The 23,078-nt window shown below is 38.9% G+C and overlaps 3 protein-coding genes across 5 annotated transcripts in view; 2 read left to right on the top strand and 1 right to left on the bottom strand.

Moving 5' to 3' along the window:
• The window catches only part of PDE6H (phosphodiesterase 6H), a 172,793-nt gene that overhangs the window by 20,737 nt on the left and 128,978 nt on the right, over nt 1-23,078 (bottom strand). Inside the window, exon 1 of one of the 3 annotated variants that reach the window (XM_008071207.2) lies at nt 6,438-6,582. The exons of the other annotated variants lie outside the window; for them this stretch is intronic. The gene's annotated coding sequence lies outside the window, so the exon portion shown is untranslated. Of the gene's footprint in view, nt 1-6,437; nt 6,583-23,078 lie in introns of those variants that run through there. 3 annotated transcript variants of the gene reach the window in all.
• ARHGDIB (Rho GDP dissociation inhibitor beta) lies at nt 1,644-21,308 on the top strand. Its single transcript, XM_008071209.2, has 6 exons — nt 1,644-1,690; nt 11,220-11,403; nt 12,141-12,224; nt 14,913-14,989; nt 18,623-18,686; nt 20,631-21,308. Exons 2-6 carry the CDS (start codon nt 11,226-11,228, stop codon nt 20,828-20,830), a joined length of 603 nt encoding a protein of 200 aa, XP_008069400.1. The 5' UTR covers nt 1,644-1,690; nt 11,220-11,225; the 3' UTR covers nt 20,831-21,308.
• ERP27 (endoplasmic reticulum protein 27) overlaps nt 22,713-23,078 on the top strand; it is a 25,411-nt gene continuing 25,045 nt past the window's right edge. The window contains exon 1 of the mRNA XM_008071210.2: nt 22,713-22,810. Coding sequence (XP_008069401.1) covers nt 22,717-22,810 — 94 coding nt within the window. The 5' untranslated portion in view covers nt 22,713-22,716. The remainder of the gene's footprint in view (nt 22,811-23,078) is intronic.

Genomic DNA, 23,078 nt, shown 5'->3' with positions numbered 1-23,078 from the left:
TCGCCGGAGCCCAGGAGGTCGAGGCTGCGGTGGCCGGGAGCGGCCACTGCACTCCAGTCTGGGCGACGGAGGGAGACTCCAACTCAAAAAAAAAAAAAATTTATCATTTCTGATTTTTAAATCCTCCTTGTTCTAATTAATTTATTCTATGTTATTTTAATTGTCTAACTTCTCACTAGAATGTAAGTTCCATAATTTCCACATGGAAGCAGAGATATTATCTACTGTCTGTTGCTTACAGCAGTGCCTAAAGCAATAGCTGGAAAAAAAGCGGTGCTAGAAAGATATTATTGAATGGATAGATGTGCACCCTCTTGAGGGTACAGAGCTGCAAAATTGTGCTGCCTTCTGTTTAAATTAGTATTTTCTTTTCTTTACAATAAATTTATATACATTATTTCAAGGGCTGTCTTCTGTACATATTTTTTGAAATTTATAGAACAAAACTGTATTAGGTTCTTAGTACTTTTACTAATTTTAATTATGCACTGTTTTTCTTTTTATATTTTTCTAGGTTAATCTGCTTTCTTACACCAAATGACTGCAACCTGGATCACTTCAGTTTTATTAACTCTAAGGGTAAGATAAATTCTGTGTTATCAACTCATAAAATAAAATGAAGAAAATGCAGTACATTTAGGTGAAATTCACAAAATAAATGTCAGTTTCTGAAAATATTTGTGCTTCATTAGACTAAACATATTGATGTAGTATAAATATTGAATATTGAAATATTAGTATAAATAATCACTTATGATTGGCAACAGCTATAGGAATTATAGAATAAATGTGGCTTGGAAGCTTAAAAACTGTTTCCTCAAATGGTTTAAACATGGCCTCTGCAACTTGTTCCCATTTAAATTACCTCATAAACCATTTCCTCAAATGATGCGAAGTCAATTTTAGCACTTGTTAAATTGTCACACAAATTCTGAGTTAGAAGACTATGAATTAATGAAGTTTTACTTTAGTCTGTAATTGCATTCCTAAGTTCAATCAAAGGCAGTACTTCAGTTTGTTGTTTCATTTGAAGAAAAATCAGCAAAAACTACAACAAACAACACTCGATTGTTTGTGCTGCAATACGAAGCTACATCTTGACATTGCATCCAACAAAACTCCAAAAAAAATCTGTTTAAGGACACATTTTTAAATTTAGGACCAAATATATGCAATCAACAGTCATAACTCCTTAGCACTCTACATTCACTGCCAGCAAACTTTCAACATATCTGGCTGATAACGAAGCTGGCGGAGACCCAATAAGAACAGAAGTTTGTGGTACAAAGTGAAGCCTATGTGAATTTAGTGCTACTGGTTTTAGGCTACTTGCCTCAGTAGGCTTATGCACTGAAATGACCTGATTTTTCAGACATATCTGCACAATTATTCATAATACTCATGGCTATAGGCTCCACACTCTTGCGTGTACATTCATGCATCTCCACGTCATATGGTCTGTCATGCTCCTACATGTGCCATTAATTGACAAGAATGCCGCTCGAGTTGGCTGATTAAGAGATAGGCAGTGCAAAGGAACAGGATTTGAGATAGCCCAGGGTTTCCTCTTCAAGTAGGTTTAAAACTTTTTTTTTTTTCTCACTAACTTCCTTCCTGTTCTAACTGCCAGTACTCAGAAGTCAGAGTTGAGAGACAGAGGCACCCCGGACAGAGACGTGAAGCTCTGAATGTAAGTTCAAATACCTTGGGTCGGGGAGATTTCAGGTGGGCACAGAGCAAAGTAGAAAATCTCTGAATGAGGCTACCACCCTCTACGGTTTCTTATTTTTTTTTAGAGGGGCAATTCTTTAAAACAAACTTTATGATAAGAAACTGCTAAGGAGGCTGCTGGAACACTTCTGCACAGAAGGGGAAGTCAGAACAGGGCAGGGTGGCAATGACTCAGGAGAGAGAGCTCAGAGGGAGGGCAGAGTGTGCCCTGCAGCCCAGGAGGTGAAATCGTGAATGTTCTGGAGAAGGGCTAGGAGAATACCTCCAGGGAGTGCCTGGAAGTGTTTGCCGCAAGGTAGAAGCAGGCACCTGGTCAAACTCAGAAGAAAAAAAAAATGTAGATCCAAATTGATAGGATGGTGGGTTGTGCTGGGGTGGAGATGTGTGGTTTCCTGTTTTTAAGCAGACTTTGTAAAGAGGCCAGTTGAAAAGAAGGGAAAAAAATGGCTCAAAGCTGTTAAATATTAAACTCTTTTCCACTAAAGGATTTTCTGGTGATATAAGAGAAATTCTTAATGAAATCCTTCCTTAGAACACAAGGAGATTTAGCTCTCAAGGTGGAAGTACAGTGGAATACATTGCTATTTAATCATCAGTCATACAGTGATAGAATTTCTACCATCAACAATAACCATGTTTTAAAATTCCTGCAGTCAAATGGGCAGAAAGATTATTGATGCAAAAAAAAAAAAAAAAAAAAAAAGCCCTTTACAACTGAGAGAACTAAAAGCAAACAGGGAAGATATCAAATCATTTATTAAAGAGACAGGTTCTAGAAAAATCCAAGCAGCTCCAACTAAGATACCTGGTCACTGAGCCTTCAAAATGTCAAGGTCTGAATTTTGGCTGCCATTAGGAAAAGTGCTTTAGGTGTGACCTGAAATGCTTTCTTCCTTTTTAGATGATATTCCAGCAGGCATGTTTCATAGTCTGTAATTAAATTCTAGAGCTAAGGTAACTTGCGGTGTGGATCTGACAAACCCTGTGCAGTTCTTCATTCAAGATGGGAAAGGCAGACTCCTCTCACATGGAGGGCCTATACTCACCCCTTCACATGGAGACCAAGAGCCACTGAAACCAGGGTTGGCATGTTGGATGCTCACTGTCGGGATGGTCATGCAAGGGGAATCAAGAGGTCTATGTCAGCCTTTTGATCAGGACAAGACGAGAGGCAGGAGTCTGGTACCGAGCAGGCACCATTACTGGTGCCATTGGCTTTGTTGAGTTTACTTTGTAAGACTATATCCCTCCCCAAACCAGATATAGCACAAGATTAGTAACAAGATCATCTTACTCTTTTGTGAGATGTGTGGAATTCTGAGAGAAGAACAGTTTATTCTCCATCCATATTGCACAGATCTAAAACATGAGGAAAACCACGCTGTAGCTAAACAAAAACTGGTAGGCATTTTCCAGGCCTGCACTGGCATTTGGTCCTTCCTTATTTTAGAGAACATGAGTTTGTCCTTAGGAAGTATGCTCCAATCAACATCAGGGCTCTGTTTACAGTAGAAGTTCATCCCAGCAGTCATTCTGAGGGAAAGATGTGGGTTTGGGCCAATTTATGGGAGCACAATATATAACTTCAGCTAGCAGGAAGAAAGAAGCCCCAGGGAGTAGAAATTATGCAGATAGGAAAAAAGAGCCAACATCTGTTGAGTGCCTTCAATGTGTCAGGCCCAGTGTTAGAAACTTTCACATTTTAATCCAGAGAAGACTAGGGAAGTGTTCAATGATTTGACTAAAGTCACATACACTTATAAGAAAGAATCAGTAGCTACAATGCCTCAGAATAGCATTTTAGGTAATGTCTCATGGAAGAAATTTTCCCTAGTCCCATATTCTGAGTGTTTTTATCCCTGGGTCGATGTTACTGCTGCTCGGGATCCTGTATTAGAGTCTATACTAGCAAACACAGAGATGGGTCTTGTGTTTCTCCTGAAACTTCAACATTTATTCCTTCAATAAGCACATACTGAATTGCTCTGTGCTTTATTACTCTCTGGTGTCCACAGCCATTGCTGGTGAAAAATCACTTAGGCTTTTTTAAAGGGTCGGATATTCTAAGCACAATTGGTCATTAAATATTCTTTGAGTTATTTCTAGCTTTTCATACTAATTTAAAACTGTTGTGAATATATCGAGAAGTTGAACATAATGACTTCCCTAATGCACATTTTGCTATGAAGATTATTTAAAATAATATTTGTGAAAGTACAGAGTAGAGTGACTTCACACGGTGGCACTCAGAATAGTTCATTGGACCCCTTGGGTTCTCCTTCCTTTTGCACCAAAATATGGGTTAAAAGAGTGTACTATGAAGGCGCAGGCAAGAAAGAGTATATTGTTTCTCTCACAAAGGGAAATGTCAAAGAATTTTGTTTCTAATAACTTGTACTAGATTGACTGATTATAATGTGTATTGTAACTAACAAAATACTCTCCTCTCAGGCACTGGTTTGGTTCTTCTCATTCAGTTTCGAAGCTTCCAATGTTCTTTATGGGAGTGGGGTTGTAGACAGCAGCCCTGAGGAGCCTAGGGATACCAAATCCTCCATGTGACTAGGGACTACTGAGAGACTAGAAGTTGAAGGATTCAGAACTGAGACTTCTGGTGTCCTGAGAGAGAAACTTGGAATCTCCAAATGTGCCAAATCACCAGGCAGGCAGCAAGTCCTTGAGTAGCTCTGAAATGTCAGCAGTCTTTTATAGATGGCCCAAATCTCCACGACCTGCTACCATAGACTTGATCTGAAGTCACATATTTGAAAAAAGTCAGACATATCCTAGTCAGCAGGGAGTTTAGATAACAGGAGTGACAGAAAATGTTGATGATTACTTAAGTACTTCTCTGATAGAAATCCCCTACTTCTGGAACTTCCACATTTTTCTCTCTGTCCTCTGTCTCCCCGTCTCCCAGTTTTCCCCTCTTCCTTCTTCCCTCTTCTTTCTCTATTTTACCCCTGTCCCTCCCCTGTCTCATTCTCTTCTTTTTCGCCCCTCTCTTTCTCCTCTGTCTCCTTCCACCAGTCTCTCCCTATATCTCCTGTCTTCCCGCTTCCCTATCTCTCATCTCTACCTCTTCTACCTAATACTCTAATCCTCACAGCCTGCGTGTCTAGATGCATGAGTCTAGCATAATCAGGCAGATCCAGTTTAACATGAGTTAAGTCTCCACAGTATTTTGCTCCAGAGCCAGAGGGAATTCTCTTCATTAGCAATGCCTGTGTTCACTGATATTTATCATCATTCACAGAGTGACCTGTGGCTTCAACTAGGAAAGGGAGCAATAAATAAAATCTAAAATTAAGTTGTTTATGTGGGAGCTTTTTAAAAGAAATATAATGGCGTTAGTATCATTTTTAAGGTTGATTCAGTTTGTAAACAAACCTTGCAGTTCCCAGAACGTCTTATCTCTTCCGTATTCCTCAAAGAAACAAAATCTATTTTTGAGGAGGAAGGAATGCACATGGTCAGTGGCCATCCAGGGGAAAGCATTTGGTGTGGAGGCCATGACCTAGCTTTGCTGAAGCTATGCAACAAAACAGACTACATAAAGTGGGAAAAGGAGAAGAAGAAAGGAACGATTATTCATCAAACATCTATTCTTGACCAGTATAGCTCTTCTTGTAAGTTTTCTCCAATCTCTCAACCCCACAGAGCAAGATTATTATTCCCACTTTACTGGTAGCAAAACTGAGACTCAGTGAAATTAGTAACTTGCTTAAATCCTGTAATAAATCAATTGCACAGCCTGGTTTTGAATCCCTGGTCCACCTGACTCTAAGGCTATGTTCTATTAGACATGAAGGTCACCTTTCTTTGAATTAACTAGGTGATTTATTTCATCTAAATTCAGAAGTTTCACCTTTTTTTGCCCTCAACTCATTTGGAACTGTATTAATGAACCAGATGAGTGTGCTCTCTCCTGAGATTGGTGTAAATTCTTAAGTGTATTTCACTTTTAATGTCTTATAAATTTCACCAAGTTTGCAAGCAAAAATATTGGCTTGTGATACAGCATATGCATGCTGTGAGTAACCATCTTAATTTAATTTGACATTTTAATTGAGCCTGAGAAGATTAAATCCCATCTCAGCACATCTAATGCTTGGCAATGCTTTGCTGAACAGCAAGCATCAGGGTGTGAGGCTCCGCTGTGAAAATTAATCTCTGTAAGTATCTGGGAAGCAGAAAATACAGAAAACTGAAGTAGTAAGCATGTAAAAAAAAAAAAAAAAAAAAAATGGTATGTGCTTTGGGGCCTGACAGGTAGAGTCCACATTAACTTTGTTAAATATATATTGCTAATTCTCCATTTCACTCTTCTTGTGTAAAGGACCAAAGTCAAAAACAAACAAAAACCAACCCTGCTCTTTGCAGAACAGTGTGTGAGCTGCTGAAAAGGTGAGAAAAGACCAACCAGAAGGTTCTATGCTGATGGACTAGATGCTCCAATCCCAACCCCACCTCTACTTCCTCTTTTCCTTTCTCAATTTTGCAACCTTCTTTAAATTAGAGAGCATTAGAGTCACTGAATTAAGGGCCTCAGTGATCTTCTAATGCAACGATTTCATTTTGCAGAGGATGAAACTGGGACTCAGAGAGGTTAAGCTTGCACAAGGCAACACAGGAACAGAGTTGCGCTGAAATGTTTCCCTGCTTTGTTAAAGCTGTCCCCGCAGAGCTTGCAAAGAATCACTTACCTTTGCTTGTGCACCCTAGATAGACTCTCAAGATGACTAACAAGCTCTACTTTCATTATAACTTCTTAAATGCAGCTGAAAGTAGAAAGAAGCGGAGCATAGGGCCTAAAAGTCAGACAATCTGGGCTCAGATTTTAGTTCTGCCTCTTACATGGCATATCTTCTTGGGCAAGTTATTTAACTGGAGTTTTAGTTTCCTGATCTGTAAAAGAGAATGACAATGCCCGTAAAGTTGTGGTGAGAACAAAATGAGATAATTCTCTAGGAAACTCATAGCATTATATGTGATTATGCATTTTAAGTATTATTAATAATAAAATCAGTTGTCCTTTAGATGATGGGGTTGGAAAACAGTCTGTAGAGTTTTCATTAAATTCCTATTCTTACTTTAGCAAGCATCCAGAAAATGGGAGGATAAAAAGAGAAAATTGATGTTTGTAGTTAAATAGGCATGCATATAGTTTGAGAAGTCATTGTCAAACTGTATACACCACTTATGGTTGGGGCTTTGGGAAAATCTAAGGTTACCCAGAGATAAATTAAAATGCAGTACAGACTTAATAATATTGTACTTTGAGATTTTTGCTAAAAAAGCAGATTTTACATGTTCTTGCCACACACGTGCACACATACACACACACATACACACCCATAAATGGGTGAGATGATGGACGTGTTAATTTGTTTAACTATAGTAACCTTTTCACTATCTATGTTGACCAAAGCATATGTTTTACATCTTAAATATGTATAGTACTATTTTTTAAAAATTGATTTGTATGAGGTATTTTTGTGTTCCAGATATTAATCTCTTATCAATATATGCATGGCAAATATCTCATTTTTAGAGTACAGACCACTACTCTTTTCACTATCTGTATAATAAAAATTTTAAATTTTTGCTTAGTTGAAATATTCAATATTTTCTCCTATGTCTCTGCATTTGTAATCTAACTAATAATGCCTACCTCAAACATTGTGATGACTGAATGAAATAATGCATATAAAGCACTGAGCCCATCATTGCTGAGTTTTTGGCTCATGATAAGGGTTCAGTAACTATTTGTAGTTATTATAGTGTCCTTTATTATGCAAAGAAATGTCTAAATAATACATTTGTGAAAAAAGTTAATTCAATAAAATTTTAAAATGTAGCATCTTTTGGGGATTCACATAAGTTTTAATTTAATAAAACAGAAATAGATATTCTTTTTACACACAAGTGAAATGAGGTAACTGAGTATCTGGTAACCCAGCTGACACATGACTGCAGGTCAGGAGAAATATGCAGAGGCCTGAGCAAAGTAAAGCATCTAGAAATGGTGTTCTCTAATCCCCCATCTACCAAGATGAGGAAAGTCAGATCAAGAGTGGTTAAAACATTTGCTCAACGGGCACAGCTAATTAGTAGGAAAGCCCAATCAAAGATCCTGCAGGACAAGGCCAAGTTCAGTGAAGAGATAACTATCCAAGATCAAAAAGATAGACCACAGGATTCTTCTCCTAAAGATCTTTTTCCTGTGCCCCTGTACTCTTCTGCCAAGCTTAAGACCATGCTCCCTCAGACACAGATGTCACCTGATATCTTTTTCATCCACATATTCAATGTTCTGGGTAAATGGACATGATTTTGAGCTTGAGGCCACATTGAATCAATGATCTAGCCAGGCCTCATGGAGACGAAAACTTCCTCTGTAACACTCAACCCTGCTTCATGCTTCTGGAAAGTTACAGTTTCAAAGTCATATTCCTAATCTGGAGATCTTGGACTACAATAAAGTCTATGAAGGACTTCAGGGGTCCACGAACCCCTAGATCATATGCACAATTTTACAAGTTTATTCCTTTTTTCTTTGAGATAAAGACCATAACGTTATCAGACTTTTGAAGAGTCCTGTAATCTGCAAAAGGTGAAGAACCATCAATCAAACCAGCTGAACCTTTTTAGTATGGTTAGATTGCCCAACTTCCAACTCTTTCTCCACCTCAAAGAGTAAATTAAACATCAGTATTTGCTAAATTATAGTGTCTTATAAACAGTAGGTGCTCACCAATCATATGACTTTAATTTTGCTTTAAAAGACCTTCCCTAAGAACTGTTTTTCCAGTCCTTTATTTGCTATTTACTACTTTTTTAATCAGCTTCCCTGAGTAAGGGAGTTTTGGATCATCTAGTCTCATATTTCTTTTTTTTAATACTATCATTAGACCAAATAATCTTAACAGTCCTGAATGTTCTCCTCTTGACTATAATACTTTCATACAGTAATCCCACATTATCCTCCACTCTTCAATGTCTGTAAATAAATGTATGTTTTGTTTCTGTGAGACAATTGTTGTTTGCAGTGAATCAAGAAAGTATAAACTGACATATCTCAGATTTACTAATGAGAAGATTAAGACCTAGATGACGATAAATGGATTTTCCAATGATCGCACAGTTAGAAGTTGGCAAATCTTATCCTAAACAAGATCAATTTCTCATTTCTCTCTCTCTCTCTCTCTCTCTCTCTGTGTGTGTGTGTGTGTGTGTGTGCGTGCATGCGTGTGTGTGTGTGTGTATGTATCTCTATTGCTATCTCTATCTCTGTCTCTCCCTCTCTCCTATCAAGCTGCAGAATCGCCATTCCCTGAGGGTTATTGAAATCATCGTGAGCTAGTGACTAGATGTAATGTCACCATCCAATTGTCAGTTTTCAAGCAAGTGACTTATTAGAACCAAGAAGTATATTACAGAAAGGCCTGCCCATGGGGGCTGGGACACCCACCTCTGTAAATAGCTTTCCTGGTGCTCTGTCAGCAGGTTTGTTATGTAGTTTCCTCCCTCCTGGAGCCACCTGGGTTCTGGTTAGCCTCCTGGAGTCACCATACCAGAACCTGCCTCATCTCATTAGTCCAATCTTGTTGGTTTTTCATCTGTCCCTAAATGACTATCCTTACACTACACACAACCTACAATATCTACACACTACATTCTTCTTTTTTTTCATTCACTTTTCCTGAGTGTTGTTTGGATATGAGTTGAGTTAGTCACTGTGTTTATTCTGCTTTCTCTAGTGTCTCAGATTTAAATGGTGCTGGCTCTTCAAAGAGTTGCCATAGGAACAGGCCTACATGTTTTTTTCCTGTACAGGAAGTGAACCTGGGCATTGCAATACTGTTTTCAGAGTTGAGCAGTGCTCGCTCATTATGTTTGGCTATTACTTAACTAGAAGAGGATTAATGAGTCAAGGGATATCATTTCTTAATTTTTTATTTTTGGGTTCTGTTAAGATTGCTTTTTGTTTGGCTTCACTTCCAAATTATTTTTCCTCCACTTGCCAAAGATAGTGACACTAGAATTCAAAACCACAACTGATTTTGTCCAGAGATATTTTCACTCTCAGGGAACTTTATTGAGTTTTGCAGAGTCACTCAGGATGAGATGTGATAGATATTGTCTTATATTTGTGTCACTTAGGAACAATAAAGTGTTTACTCACAGGCAGGGAAATGAGTTACATTTGAGGTAAAACTGAGGGAAATTAAAAAATGATCTCCTTACTCAAGTGTGGCTTCCAGCCACAGGGCCTGGAATTCCCATAGAGATTTATTCCTCTTGGTAAGGACACTGCATCACATCCAGCTATGTGAACTTGGGTAATTTTCTTAACTTCTGAGTATCAGTTTTCTCAATGATTAAATGAGGAGTTGGAATATATCACCTCAAAGGTTCATTTCAGCTGTGACTATACATGCCTAGGTGTAATAATTTTGAATGTATTATTCAGTTATTAACACCAACATGTGAATAATTTTATCATATTTCCCCTAAATGTTTTAACAAGAAACAAGTAAGTGTAGAGTGATAATAGAAGGAAGACTCTAGGGTATCCTCAGGTGGGGCCTCAGAGCTTAAGGTCACTAGAAACCTGAGGAGGGGAAGGAAGGACTAAAGAGAAATGAACCAAGGGAAGGGAGATGGATGGAAAGGTACTAAAGGCAAACTTATACTTACAATTTTGTATAGAGAAATTTAAAGTGTTCTTTGTTATTTTGTGACATTTTGTTGTTTTGTGACAGAACATCTATAGATATAGAACATAATAAATGAAGCACTGGAAATATATAAAATGTCTGATCTATCCAAGTGTTATGGGGGATTCAAGAGAAACATAAAATCTAGTACCTTTCCCTTAAGCAGTTATTAACAGTGTTTGGTGTGAACCATTCTGACATCTCAGGCAGGTATCGTAAAGGTCTACATTCCTCATGAGTCACCTTTGAAGTGTTGTAGGAGTTCAGGGAGAGTCAACTAAAGGAAGAAAGACAATCATTCCTTTGGCAGGTACTCTGACTACCTCTTTAATCTGTTATCAGTGGAACTGTGTGTGCTGAGAGTTTTGACACTAGCAAGGCTGGCTGGATTTGGAGGACTGTGATAATGCCTATAACTATTTGGTCTGGTCCATTGCTTCAATGCTAGGAATACTTGTGTTATGTTACCTCATTTGTAACATATTATCCACAGATGAATTGTTTCTTTCTTGTCAGTTTTATTCAATGAGTAGGAAATACCACAGTACAGAGAAATTCAGACAGGTGAGAAAAAAATGACAAAAATACATTATATTGTTATTTCATGATATATAATGAGATTGAATTCAGAAAAATATTTGGAAAGACACTGATGATTACAGAAGTCTTTGGAGCAAAGCGGATGCTAATACTGTTAGCCCACAAACATCTCTCATATTCACTGGCTTTTGGCTACTGGAATATCATCCTTTCTCTCTGAAATAGATCAAAATGACAGAAAAGGCCCCAGAGCCACACGTGGAGGAGGAGGAGGATGACCTGGATGGCAAGCTCAATTACAAGCCTCCACCTCAGAAGTCCCTTAAAGAGCTGCAGGAGATGGATAAAGATGATGAAAGTCTTACTAAATACAAGAAAACACTGCTGGGGGATGGCCCTGTGGTAGCAGGTATGTGTATGGGGGTGGGAGTGGGAGTAGGTGAAGAGCCCTGAGAACCAGACATTTCAATCACTCAGGAGCAGGAAAAAAGGAAGAGGACCAATAACTTGTAGGGCTAAGTGGGTTAGGCACACTTTCTATTTTTATTTTAAATTTGGAGATACACATGCATATTTGTTACATAGACATATTGTGTAGGGGTGAAAATTGGGTCTCTATATATGCTGAATAAAGTTATAAACTGTATCATAAAATCTTCTTTGGAGACGAGATACAAGTCAGCAATGGAACAGACAAAAATAACACATGGGAAAGATTAAGAAAGAATTCCAGACTACTACTTAGAATTGTATTCCCCTCTCTCCATAATCTCTCACATTTCCTTGCTTTCTTCTCTTTCTCAATTTTCACCTAACTGTTCATTTCTTTCACGTACACAATGACAGAACAAGACACAGCCCAAAGATATGAATGGGTAGTGAACAACTAGCAGATTACCTTACCCATAACCACTCAGGAAATTATGGATGTCCATAATTACGATGGACCTACAAGTGCCTGAAATAGAAATAGAGTTGTGTTTTATAAGGTCATTTAGACCAGGCATGGTGAACTTACCATTTTCATATATATTTCTACTTCAGATAAAGAAATCACTCTTCTTTTCATATTCTCTCTCCCCCACTTGAAATGCATACACACACATATCTCTTCCCTGTGCTTACATCCTCTTTTGACTCCTGCAGACCCCACAGCCCCGAATGTCACTGTCACTCGGCTTACCCTGGTTTGTGAGAGTGCTCCAGGACCAATCACCATGGACCTTACTGGTGAGTGGACATACATGTACTGATTAGAGTGGCCTAAGGTATCACACAGAAAACTCAGTTTCTGTTTCCTGTCCCAGCAACAGGAAACCCTAGTAAGGTGAATTCAGAGGTATATACTGGGACCAGTTTACAAATCATTACTCTTAGAGTACACAGTATTTACCATGTTTAATGAAAAGCTCAGTTTCTATCTCTATTTAATTGAAGAAGGTATACAGGCAAACACACTTGATATATTTATTTGTATCACATTTACTTTGGGTTTTTTATCTCCACGTAATAGTAAGAGAATTGCTAGTCATATAATGAATTGCTAATGTAAATATTAATAAGTAAGTTATATGCTTCTAAAGTTGTAATGTTCAAATAATATAAACATCAGAGAAAGTATCAATCTTTTATGAGCTACAAAACTTACCTGAAGGTGAAAAGCAATCCTGAATAATGCTAGAAATTCCACTGCTATTTACTTATCAGAAGTTTAGCTTAAAACTTAAATTAAAAACTCCCCTTACAAAGGGGTACAAATTAAGATGTTGTTCTTTTATTTGTATTGTGATTCAGGGTCATGTCCTTTCCTGAGACTTAGGAGATGAAGAGAGACTGGGAAGGTGGGTATTGTGGGAAATGAGACAAGAGGCACAGAAAGGGAGATTAGAGGCATCAAAGGCAGGTCTTTAGTAGGAAAAAAAGTTACCAAATTCAAAAATTAGACCCTTATGAGACAGAGCAAAGCACAAGCCTAGAACAGTAGGCTTAGCAGCAAGATAGTTCCCTTCTCACAGGACTTATCCACTCTTTACCTTATATGGGCTTTTTTTTTTTGTCAGAGGGAGGAAGTCAGAGACTGAGAAGACACACTTCCTGTTCAACTGAAATCATCAGAGCAGACACACACAAATTCAGCTACCCCCACATCTCACATCTCTCGAGGACAGAAACTCACTCTCTCACCAGAACTCAGACCTCTTCCTTTGAACAGTTGTGTAACATTACCAGATACAGCTGTTGGTTTGCAAGGTCTGATTTAGTGCTAAGGAAATCTGTTTTGTTCAGAAAGCCTGATGCTAGTGAAAAGAAAACTCAGTCTCTGTCCATTTTCCCAGCAAAGAACCCAAATTTGGTTTTCTTTCACAAAATTGCTGAGGTGAATCCCAGAGGTATACAAGGGAGGACCCTCCAAAAAAACTGAATTATTTTTTGAAGGGTGGGCCCCTTGTAATACAAGCTTTGAACTAAGTAAGTGTTCTAGGAACCCATCAACATCAATGTCATAGCTAGTGTTGTTGTGAGAGGTTGCATTTGGTTTCAGTGAACTCTGGGGGGAGATCCTTTCAGTGTGTTTGCCCATTTCATGGTGGGTGATATACATGAACAACCTGCTCACACGACGCTGAGTGTTCAGCGGTTTTTGACCCAAACGGCATGACCCTACTGGCCCACCCTTCCTAGTCAACCAGTCTTGCCCCAAGCAACTTTTTCTGTTTTCCTGGATGAAAATGTCCTCCAAGGGAAATGTTTTGCCAATATGGAGGAGGTGAAACAAAAAATGATAGAAGCACTGAAAGGCATCAAAATTGAAAAGTTCAAAAACTGTTTTGAGCAGTGGAAAAACAGGTGATTCAATAGGTATATTGCATCAAACAGAAAGTACTTTGAAGGTGACTGAAGTTTAAACATGTAAGAATAAATACATAATTTTTATAAGTAAATTCTGGGGTTTTTGGGTCCCACTCCCCCGTATACTGGTACCAGCTGTGTTCATGAAGCACAAGCATAGTGCTATGCAACACACACACACACACACACACACACACACACACACTTAAATGTCCAATTATAAAGGATCACATCAAGAAAAGAACAGAGAATGATGTTCTCTGTAACCAAGGTATGGGGATCAGAGTTGGATCCCAGTTTGGTGGAGCCAGAAGATTTTATAACTTAAGTGATCTTCTTTAAGAAAAATAATATAAAATTTGCATTAAACAAAAGTGAATATTTATTTCAAAGGATAAAAAGAATGAAAACAAGTACATTTTTAAAAGCTAGAAAATGCCACAAACGTTACCCAATCTTTAAAAACAAATAGCTGTCACTCTTATATATATGTAATTTTTTTCTCAAACTTTTTAAATTGGGAGGTAGATACATTCTTTACTCTCTTCTTTGTTTGACCCTAAGGTAATAATATCATATTAAATAGAATAAAAAGATAATTCAGACTGTGCTCGAAATGCTTGATTAAAACTTGTTTTTAGTATTGGCAACTAAAAAAGATTTATCTTCATGACTTATTACTGATGATATCTTGCATATTTACAATGTTGTTGAGTTTGAGGGCAGGGGAATGATCAAGTTTCTTTTACAACTGATCTGTAAAATTTCAGACGTGTGTGTGTGTGTGTGTGTGTGTGTGTGTGTGTGTGTACAGGAACTAAACCCAAATGCTCTTTGAATTGATTATTACCTTCAGATGCCCATTTTTTCTTTTCTGTAATACCCACCTTCCCAGTCTCTCTCGTTCTCCTCACGACCAAAGTCTTTGGAAAGGACTTGACTCTTAGTCACAATAAAATGTGTGCTCTAATGGGACAAACAAACGGCTCTGGAGTTTAAATGTCTTTCCTCAATTTGTATATATATGCATTTGAGAATGATAAACTCTGTCTAAATCCTCTTCTACAGGGGATCTTGAAGCTCTCAAAAAAGAAACTTTTGTGCTAAAGGAAGGTGTTGAGTATAAAGTCAAAATTAACTTCAAAGTAAGTATCTTGTCCTGGATATTTTTATAATGTTTAAATCTTTCCTATAATCAGTGACTAAATTCCATATTCAACTTTGTTGGCATAGTTTTTGTTTGTTTCACCACTCCCCACCCCTTACCTGGGTTTAGAATGTCCTCTTCCCAACTCTGAGCTCTACCTATTGAAACCCACACTTACTTTGTGTCTTTTCCTAGCCAGAACCCTTGAGCTCTCCATCACTTAAGCCAAAGGGATCCCTCTCTCTGTGAACTTCTAACACATCCTTAAGGCACAGATTGCTTTGTATAGTACCATTTGTGTTATTTCTTCCTTATATAACCTAAACATCTTGAACTAGAATGAAATTATACACCACTCTTCAAAAAGATTTTACACAAAACTTTATGCATAGTAGTTATTGAGTAAATATATATTGTGAAATAGACAAATGAAGGAATAAACTAACAGGAAAAGAAAACAGAACAAATAAGGCCCTAGCTCTAATTGCTCAGTGATTACATAAATCCAAGGAATGTGGTATTTCCTAATAACTAAACATGACAATTATAGTTGTGGAGCAGGTGACCAGGTAAGAGCAAAACAAAATAAGAAATAAACTGACATCTAATGAATAGGCATATTTCTCAATCTGTAACCAAAATCTCAAGAAAAATAACCTTGACTTTGAAAACAAGTATCTCAGAAACACACTGTTTGCATTTAATGGTTTGTGTTTGCCTTGTCTGCCCCTCATTCCCATGCAGCCATATTCTCCAGGACCCGGGCTCCACCAAGGTCTACTCCATCTGCCCTCTTTATTTGCCCACTGGGACCTTCTTCCTTGAGGTGCAGGATATGACTCAGGGTCGATGGATAATCACTTCCCACCACATCCAAATATGCCTCAAAATAATTTCATCCTGGAAATATTTGTTGACATTCTATAATAGGCACCAAGCTATGGTTCACTTACTTATTTCCTGGCATATTATTTATCACTGAAGCACCTGAGGGCTTGTAAGGCATTGTGTCCAAATGTGCCTAGAATGGGTTGCACATCAGTTCAATTTGTAATCATTGACACTATGGCATTAATCTGTTGATTTAGTAAGCATGTTTTTATTAAATTAAATGTAAATTAAATTAAAGGTAAATTTTGATGTGAATGAGCCGGAAAACCTTGGAGCATGGGCTTCTGTTATGGGTGGGGAGACCAAGGAGGAATGCTGATGGGGGCCTGGGTATCGGGGATACACATTAGGGTGATGCAGGAGAAGAACACAGAAAGGGGCTTTCAAGTCCCAGCCACTTCAGAGGTTTGACCACTCTCTGTGTAACCCACACAAAGTCGAACCACCTGCTGTGACCTGGCCCAGTGTGGAGCTACAGTTAGAAAAAATGCCAGGTCAAAGCTGAAAATAAAAAAAATCAATTTAAATCCTTAATATCACTGGAAAAATGATCAAGAAAGTCTGCATTTATAGCATCTGTAACATATCCTGAAATCTTGTTTCATTATCTCTGTTAGTTGCTCTCAATGTTCTTCATTTTCTCTTCCCAAACTTTATAGCACTTTCTGAAAACCTAGCCTAGAATGGTTCTTTTAATTCCTCCTCCTATTTCTTTCTGCCTCCCAAGAAAATGTCTTATTTCTGACTTCAACATGTCTCACTTTTATTCATATCACCAAGGCTTCTTCCTCCTGGGGTTGGAGATAAAATGGAGAAGGAGGTGCAGGCAGAAGATGTGGATATTATGAATATTCATAATTTTCATTCTTACCTATCCCAAATGTGTTTATATTCAATGGACCCTCCATGGAGCAGTGGTTAAAAAAGAAACAAAAAAAACCTCTTTGTCTTGAAGTTCCTAGTCCTTATTGCTGTCCTACTACTGTTCCTCTTCTTAAGGTCTTTTTCTCACCAGGTCACATCTCCCACTAGGTCCAAGGAACAAGCCTGAGGACATCTAGAAAGATGCAATCATTTTCCCTATTCCAATGAGCTACATCTGTTGTGCTTTTTTGGGTTTTTTGCTTTGTTTTGTTTTTTAGCTGGAGTCTCACTCTGTCGCCCAGACTGGAGTGCAGCGGCCGCTCCCGGCCACCGCAGCCTTGACCTGCTGGGCTCCGGCAATCCTTCCGCCTCAGCCTTCCAAGCAGCTGGAACTACAGGCATGCGCTACCACGCCCAGCTGATTTTTGATTTATTGTAGAGATGAGGTCTCACCAAGTTTCCCGGGTGGGTCTCGAACCCGCGGGCTCAGGCAATCCACTCACCTCAGCCTCCCAAAGCGCAGGATTACAGGCTGAGCCACCAAGCCCGGCTATGAGCTACATCTGACAGTCAGAGTAATTAGAAAGTTTGGGCTTCATTTTATCACAGTCTCTTCAATGAAGCTTGGTTTTTGTTTTGTTTTCTGCCTGCTTTTGATAGGTTTATACTACAGATTTACATCTAGAATCCAGACTGGCAGTGTTTATTGCTCTGCTACCTGACAGCCAACAAAAGACAGCAGTGGCTAATTGGTTTAACTATTGTTAAACCAACACAAAAAAGGAGCCATAATTACTGTTGGGGAAGAAGTATTTGAAGATGCTTTAATTCTTCATATTGCTGAATAGTTAACCAAGTTCTGCAGCTAATGACGCAATGTCCACTTTAATTTGTTTGTATAGACATGACCATTGCATAAAATTAACAGACACCCTAGGTCAGTCCCAGGTAAAATGAATCATGGAAAAACAAAGTTCTTGGGCTGTCTACATTTTCATTCTGCTTTAGTGAATTTTCTTTGAAAGGCTTGGGAAAATAGCAAGATCTCAGACAAGGTCTGAAAATGACAGACATCCAAAATGCTTGCCAGATGCAAGTGGATTTCACCTATTCCTGACGAGGAAGGTTTTGTGTGGCCCATCTCCTTACTTCTAGACTCCAATCTCAGTTATATTACAGGCACAACCATCCTCCAGACCTGTTTTTCCATTATGGCTTTCCTCCTTGTTATTTGTTTTTCATGTGCTAGGTGGATCATTTCTGAGGTTATGGCTTTTCAGCTATTTACACAACATTTTCCATTGGTATCTGTAAAACCCTTCCTAAGACAAGGATGGTCTTCTGGCCAGTAGTACCTAGGAGGGGGAGCTTAACACCATTCCTTGCACCACTGAAAAAGGAGAAATATGATGAAGAATATTGAGACAATGATTTAATAAGCCATTTCTCCTACCACTCCTCAGAAAAACATCATAATATGCAATGATCAAAATCAGTTTGGCAACAGTGAATCTTGTGATCTTCTCTCTGATTTCTGCCTCATGACCATGCTAAAGAGTTTGTAGAAACACTTATTCATTTTTTTTTTTTTTTGAGTTGGAGTCTCACTCTTGTCGCCCAGACTGAGTGCAGTGGCACGCTTACGGCCACTGCAGCCTCGACCTGCTAGGCTCAGGCGATCTTTCCTCCTTAGCCTTCTATGTAGCTGGAAGTACAGACACACACCACCACACCCGGCTAGAAACATTTATTCTAAACTAAATCTTCAGTCTCTTCATCCTTGGAGAAGATTCAACTAGCCAGAATCAACATGAAAAATGAGGAGAAATAAAAGGCCCTCTTTAATCTGAATTTCTTGGATTCTTCCCACCTACAGGTGAACAAGGATATTGTGTCAGGCCTGAAATATGTTCAGCACACCTACCGGACTGGGGTGAAAGGTAAGAGATCTCACATTTTACACTGTCCCAAACAGCTTGTCACTGATACTTCAACTTCCAGTTGCTGACAATTTTCAGTCATACCTCATGTAAGAATCTGATAAAAGCTGTGGATGTTCATCTTAGAAAAAGACACACATACACCTCTGACTGCAACATTAATAGCAAGGCCAACGTTAAGGAGACCTAATTTAGTCTCCTTATAAGACAATATCCTTCAGCCAATATCCTTCAGCAATCAGTTTCTGGAATTCAACTTCATTACTCACAAAGGGTAAGAGTAACCAAAACAAGTTTGAATGAAACAAAGAATATGAAAATACTTTCAAAAGTATAAAAAGCAGTTCACAAGTATCAAACCCAGTGTCAGAGAAATCCAAGACAGGAAAGACTTGCCCAGGGCTAAATGTGTTAGGGTGGGAGTGGGAGGTGGTACAGGGGACAAGGGAAGCAGTGCTCAATTTCCTAACAGAGAAATTTTAAAAAATATATCCTTTCTGGTATTGAGAAAACCTATCTAACTGAAACAAATTATATGACAACATTACCTAATCTGTAGTTATTCTCAACGTGCCTTGGAAACCTGCCTTCTGTTTTCATTAACATGGGCAGAGAGAAATGAGCGGTAGGAAGGTGATGGATGCACCTTTCCAGCTCCTTTTCACCTGAGAGGTTCTCTTCCCTAGATGTGGGAAACAGTGACATACATAGGTCTATTCTGTCAAAGTAACAAACAAAAGAGAGGGGAGAAATTGTCTAATAAATTTTCCTGACATAGAGAACTAGACAACTGCTCAAATCCCAGAGAATGTCATCAGGCTGAAAAATATTGATTGGCCTTTCCAATACTTAGTCTCATGAAAAAATAGTTCAATTTTCTATTTTCCAAAGGACAATGGCATGTCTACAGCTGTTCCTTCAAACTTACTAGCAACACTTAGCCAATTATATGCTACTTGTCTATCTACCTACCCTTATTTATACTTTCTAGTCCCCAACTTTTCTTAATATATATCCAAGTTACCTGCCTATAAATAAATTTGTTTGGCTATTTTCACTATTTGCCCTAGTACTTCACTTTTTTTTTTTAACCAATTTACTGATTTTCCCTTTCCATCCAATTATTCTATCCATGAATTTTGCCCACTGTGATCACTATTACCTTATCTTCCCCAACTTATATGTTCATAGAATGATAGTTTATACATAGAAGATTTTTAAAGTCTATTATGTAGACAAAGAAATGGAGGCACAAAAATGCTATGTGACTTAGGTGGTTTTGGGGCTGAGATCAGAACTCAGGTCTCAACCTGTTTGGTTTGGGGGGTTTTTTTTTGTTGTTTTTTTTTGAGTTGGAGTCTCACTCTGTCGCCCAGACTGGAGTGCAGTGGCCGCTCCCAGCCACCGCAGCCTCAACCTGCTGGGCTCCGGTGATCCTTCCGCCTCAGCCTTACAAGTAGCCGAAATTACAGGCATGTGCTACCACGCCTGGCTGATTTTTTTGATTTATTGTAGAGATGAGGTCTCGTTGCCCAGGTGGGTCTCGAACCCGCGGGCTCAGGCAATCCACTCATGGGTTTTTTAATGGTATAATCTCCTATATCTCCATTAAAAAGAGTCTTAATTCTCCTTGATCTAAGACACCAGTTTCCCAACTTTCCTGATACTCAGAATCAGCTGTGGTGGTCTTAAAAACATTGATCCTTGGAACCCATGGCAGGTTACTGAACCATAGATCTTGGGAGGGAAGGTAAAGAAAACTGTATTATTAAAAGGCATTGGAAAAAAAAAAAAAAAAAGATGTCCCAGGTAAATCTGATGCTTAGCCAGGCTTAGAAACTATTGCTTTTCATTCTTGTAAGTTGATCTCCAAATTCTCTAGTTTGCAGTGTGTTTTTCCTTTATCAGACTCTTACCCTAATGAGCTTTTTTTTTTCTTCCTAGTGGATAAAGCAACATTTATGGTTGGCAGCTATGGGCCTCGGCCTGAGGAGTATGAGTTCCTTACTCCAGTCGAGGAGGCTCCCAAGGGCATGCTGGCCCGGGGCACATACCACAACAAGTCCTTCTTCACCGACGATGACAAGCACGACCACCTCACCTGGGAGTGGAACCTGTCCATTAAGAAGGATTGGACAGAATGAGAACATCTGCTTGTCCCTTTCCCTACCTTGCCACCTGGAAGAACCACGCCCAGCTGTGGTCATCACCCTCTTTCTCCTCTCTGTCCACAGATGGGTCCCTCTCCAACACTGCCCACATTCCCTTTAGATGCATCTGATCCCGCTTTGTCTCTCAAAGTGGTTCCTAGCACAACAGGCTTAAGACCAGGTTTCTGCCCTGCCTGTTTCCTCCCATCCTCCATCAGGGACAGATCTTCCATCTCAATACACAATCATTTAATGTTTCCCTCTCTTATTTTCATTTGAACAACTAGAGGCCAGGAAATGGGCAAACTATCACAATAGTCCTTTTGACTTAGATCACGGTAGTTCATTCCCATGCCTAGATTATTTTGTGGTTGTCACTGGCCCAATGAATCTCTAGTCATATCCCCTGCTAGATGGGCTCTTCTTTCATGGGAGACACTGTAAACAACACAAAAGAATAAGAATAAAACAACGACTGCACGTTCTGACTGAGACCTTCCTTTCTCTGCTTTCTTCTTCCTTCAACCAAATGTGGTAATTGGATGATTCACATTCAGCTTCCTCAGGAGTTGGGAAAATGCACTACAGGAGGTATCAACATCATTGAGAACAGATTGGTCCTCCTGTTATACTGCAACTGGAATGAGCATTTGGAATACAGATAGTGGAAAATCTGATTTATTTTATAATTTTTTCATGTGGAAGCTTCTTCTAAGCTTGAGGAGACCTATATATCCCAATGCTTGTGGAAGTCTTATCTTGTGTTTCCCACAGGCACTTGTGGGCCAAATGAAATGTTGTCCTTCTCTTCTGCTTAAGACTTTTCAGTGGGCTCCCATCACCTGCAGAATGAAGTTGAAGCTCCTACACTTAGCTTATCATACAAAGCCCTGCTGAGAGCTGACACCAGCATGCCTTTCTGCTCACGTTTATCATTCCCTTTCTTTTCATCGTTCTCAGTTACTAATAATTTTTTCATACATTATATTTGCATGTCTGTGCTTTGTTTATCTACATAAAACTACCTTTCTACTTTTTGTTGCCTGGCGAAATCTTAAATACCCAGGGCTCTGCCTGGGTATCCTCTGCAGGAAGAATACTTCTGTTGAACCTAATCATTGTCCTAAATACCCTGAGTCTGTACTTGCGTAGCACACTATGGATTTTTTTTTATGTTTATCACATTTTATTTTGTTTTATTTTGTTTTATTTTATTTTATTTTATTTTATTTTATTTTATTTTATTTTATTTTTGAGTCAGAGTCTCACTCTACTGCCCAGGCTGGAGTGTAGTAGGACAATCATGGCTCACTACAGACTTGACCTCCTGGGTTCAGGTGATTCTTCTGCCTCAGCCTCTCAAGCAGCTGGAACAGGCATGTCACCAAGTTCAACTAATTTTTTTCTAGAGAAAAGGTCTTGGTCAGTCTCATACTCCTGGATTCAAACAATCCTCCCACCTTGGCCTCCCTTAGTGCTGGGATTATAGGTATGAGCAACTACATTTGGCCTTCACTTTTCATTTTATATTTAAATAATATTTTTATTTGTTCATCTCTCCCATTGACAATCTGACCTGGCAAAAGCAGGATCAGATCATAATTATTTTTCACTCCTAGTACTTAGGTCAATGCCTGGCATAGAATATTTAATTTTTTTTTACTTAAATAAACTGACCTAACTTTCTCCTTGTTGGTTATGTTCTGAGGCCCTGTCATTAGACTTGGTCTTTTATCTCAGAAGTTGAAGGTTCCTCTAAAGCCAGCTGTGAAGTTCCCAGAGCACTAATAACCCCACAGCCTGTTAGCTACAGAGTGGGCCACCCTGAGCCGGCATCCTAAAACACAAAGTCCAGGGTTGGAGCAGGAACGAGAGAGACAATGAAAGTTGCCCAGTCCAGATACCTGTTGCTTCTATTTCTCCTTACATGTGAGCTGGCCCCAGAAGTTGCTGCAGCAGTTGAGAAATCGTCAGGTAAAACAAAAACGTGCTTGGGTGACCACAGGGTGAAAGTATTGTTAGGAAGAGGGAAGGGAACATGGTAGTTCTCTGGGTATTTTCTCTGGGTATTTTCTAGATATCCTCCAAATCTAGAAAACTTCCCAGAAAATGCTGGATAAGATGTGTGTTGTCCAGTGGAGAGGAGGAAAGTCTGGCAGTAACCTTCAGAGAGAGAGGCCATAAGTAGGATCACCCTCCATATGTGAAAGAAAGAAAAAAAGAAAGAAAGAAAGAAAGAAAG

The sequence above is a fragment of the Carlito syrichta genome, unplaced genomic scaffold, assembly GCF_000164805.1.
Source record: "Carlito syrichta isolate Samal-C Ts95f unplaced genomic scaffold, Tarsius_syrichta-2.0.1 Scaffold314172, whole genome shotgun sequence".
NCBI lineage: Eukaryota > Metazoa > Chordata > Mammalia > Primates > Tarsiidae > Carlito > Carlito syrichta.
Note: the sequence above shows the minus strand (reverse complement) of the source record. Positions and strands in the feature narration are given on the sequence as shown.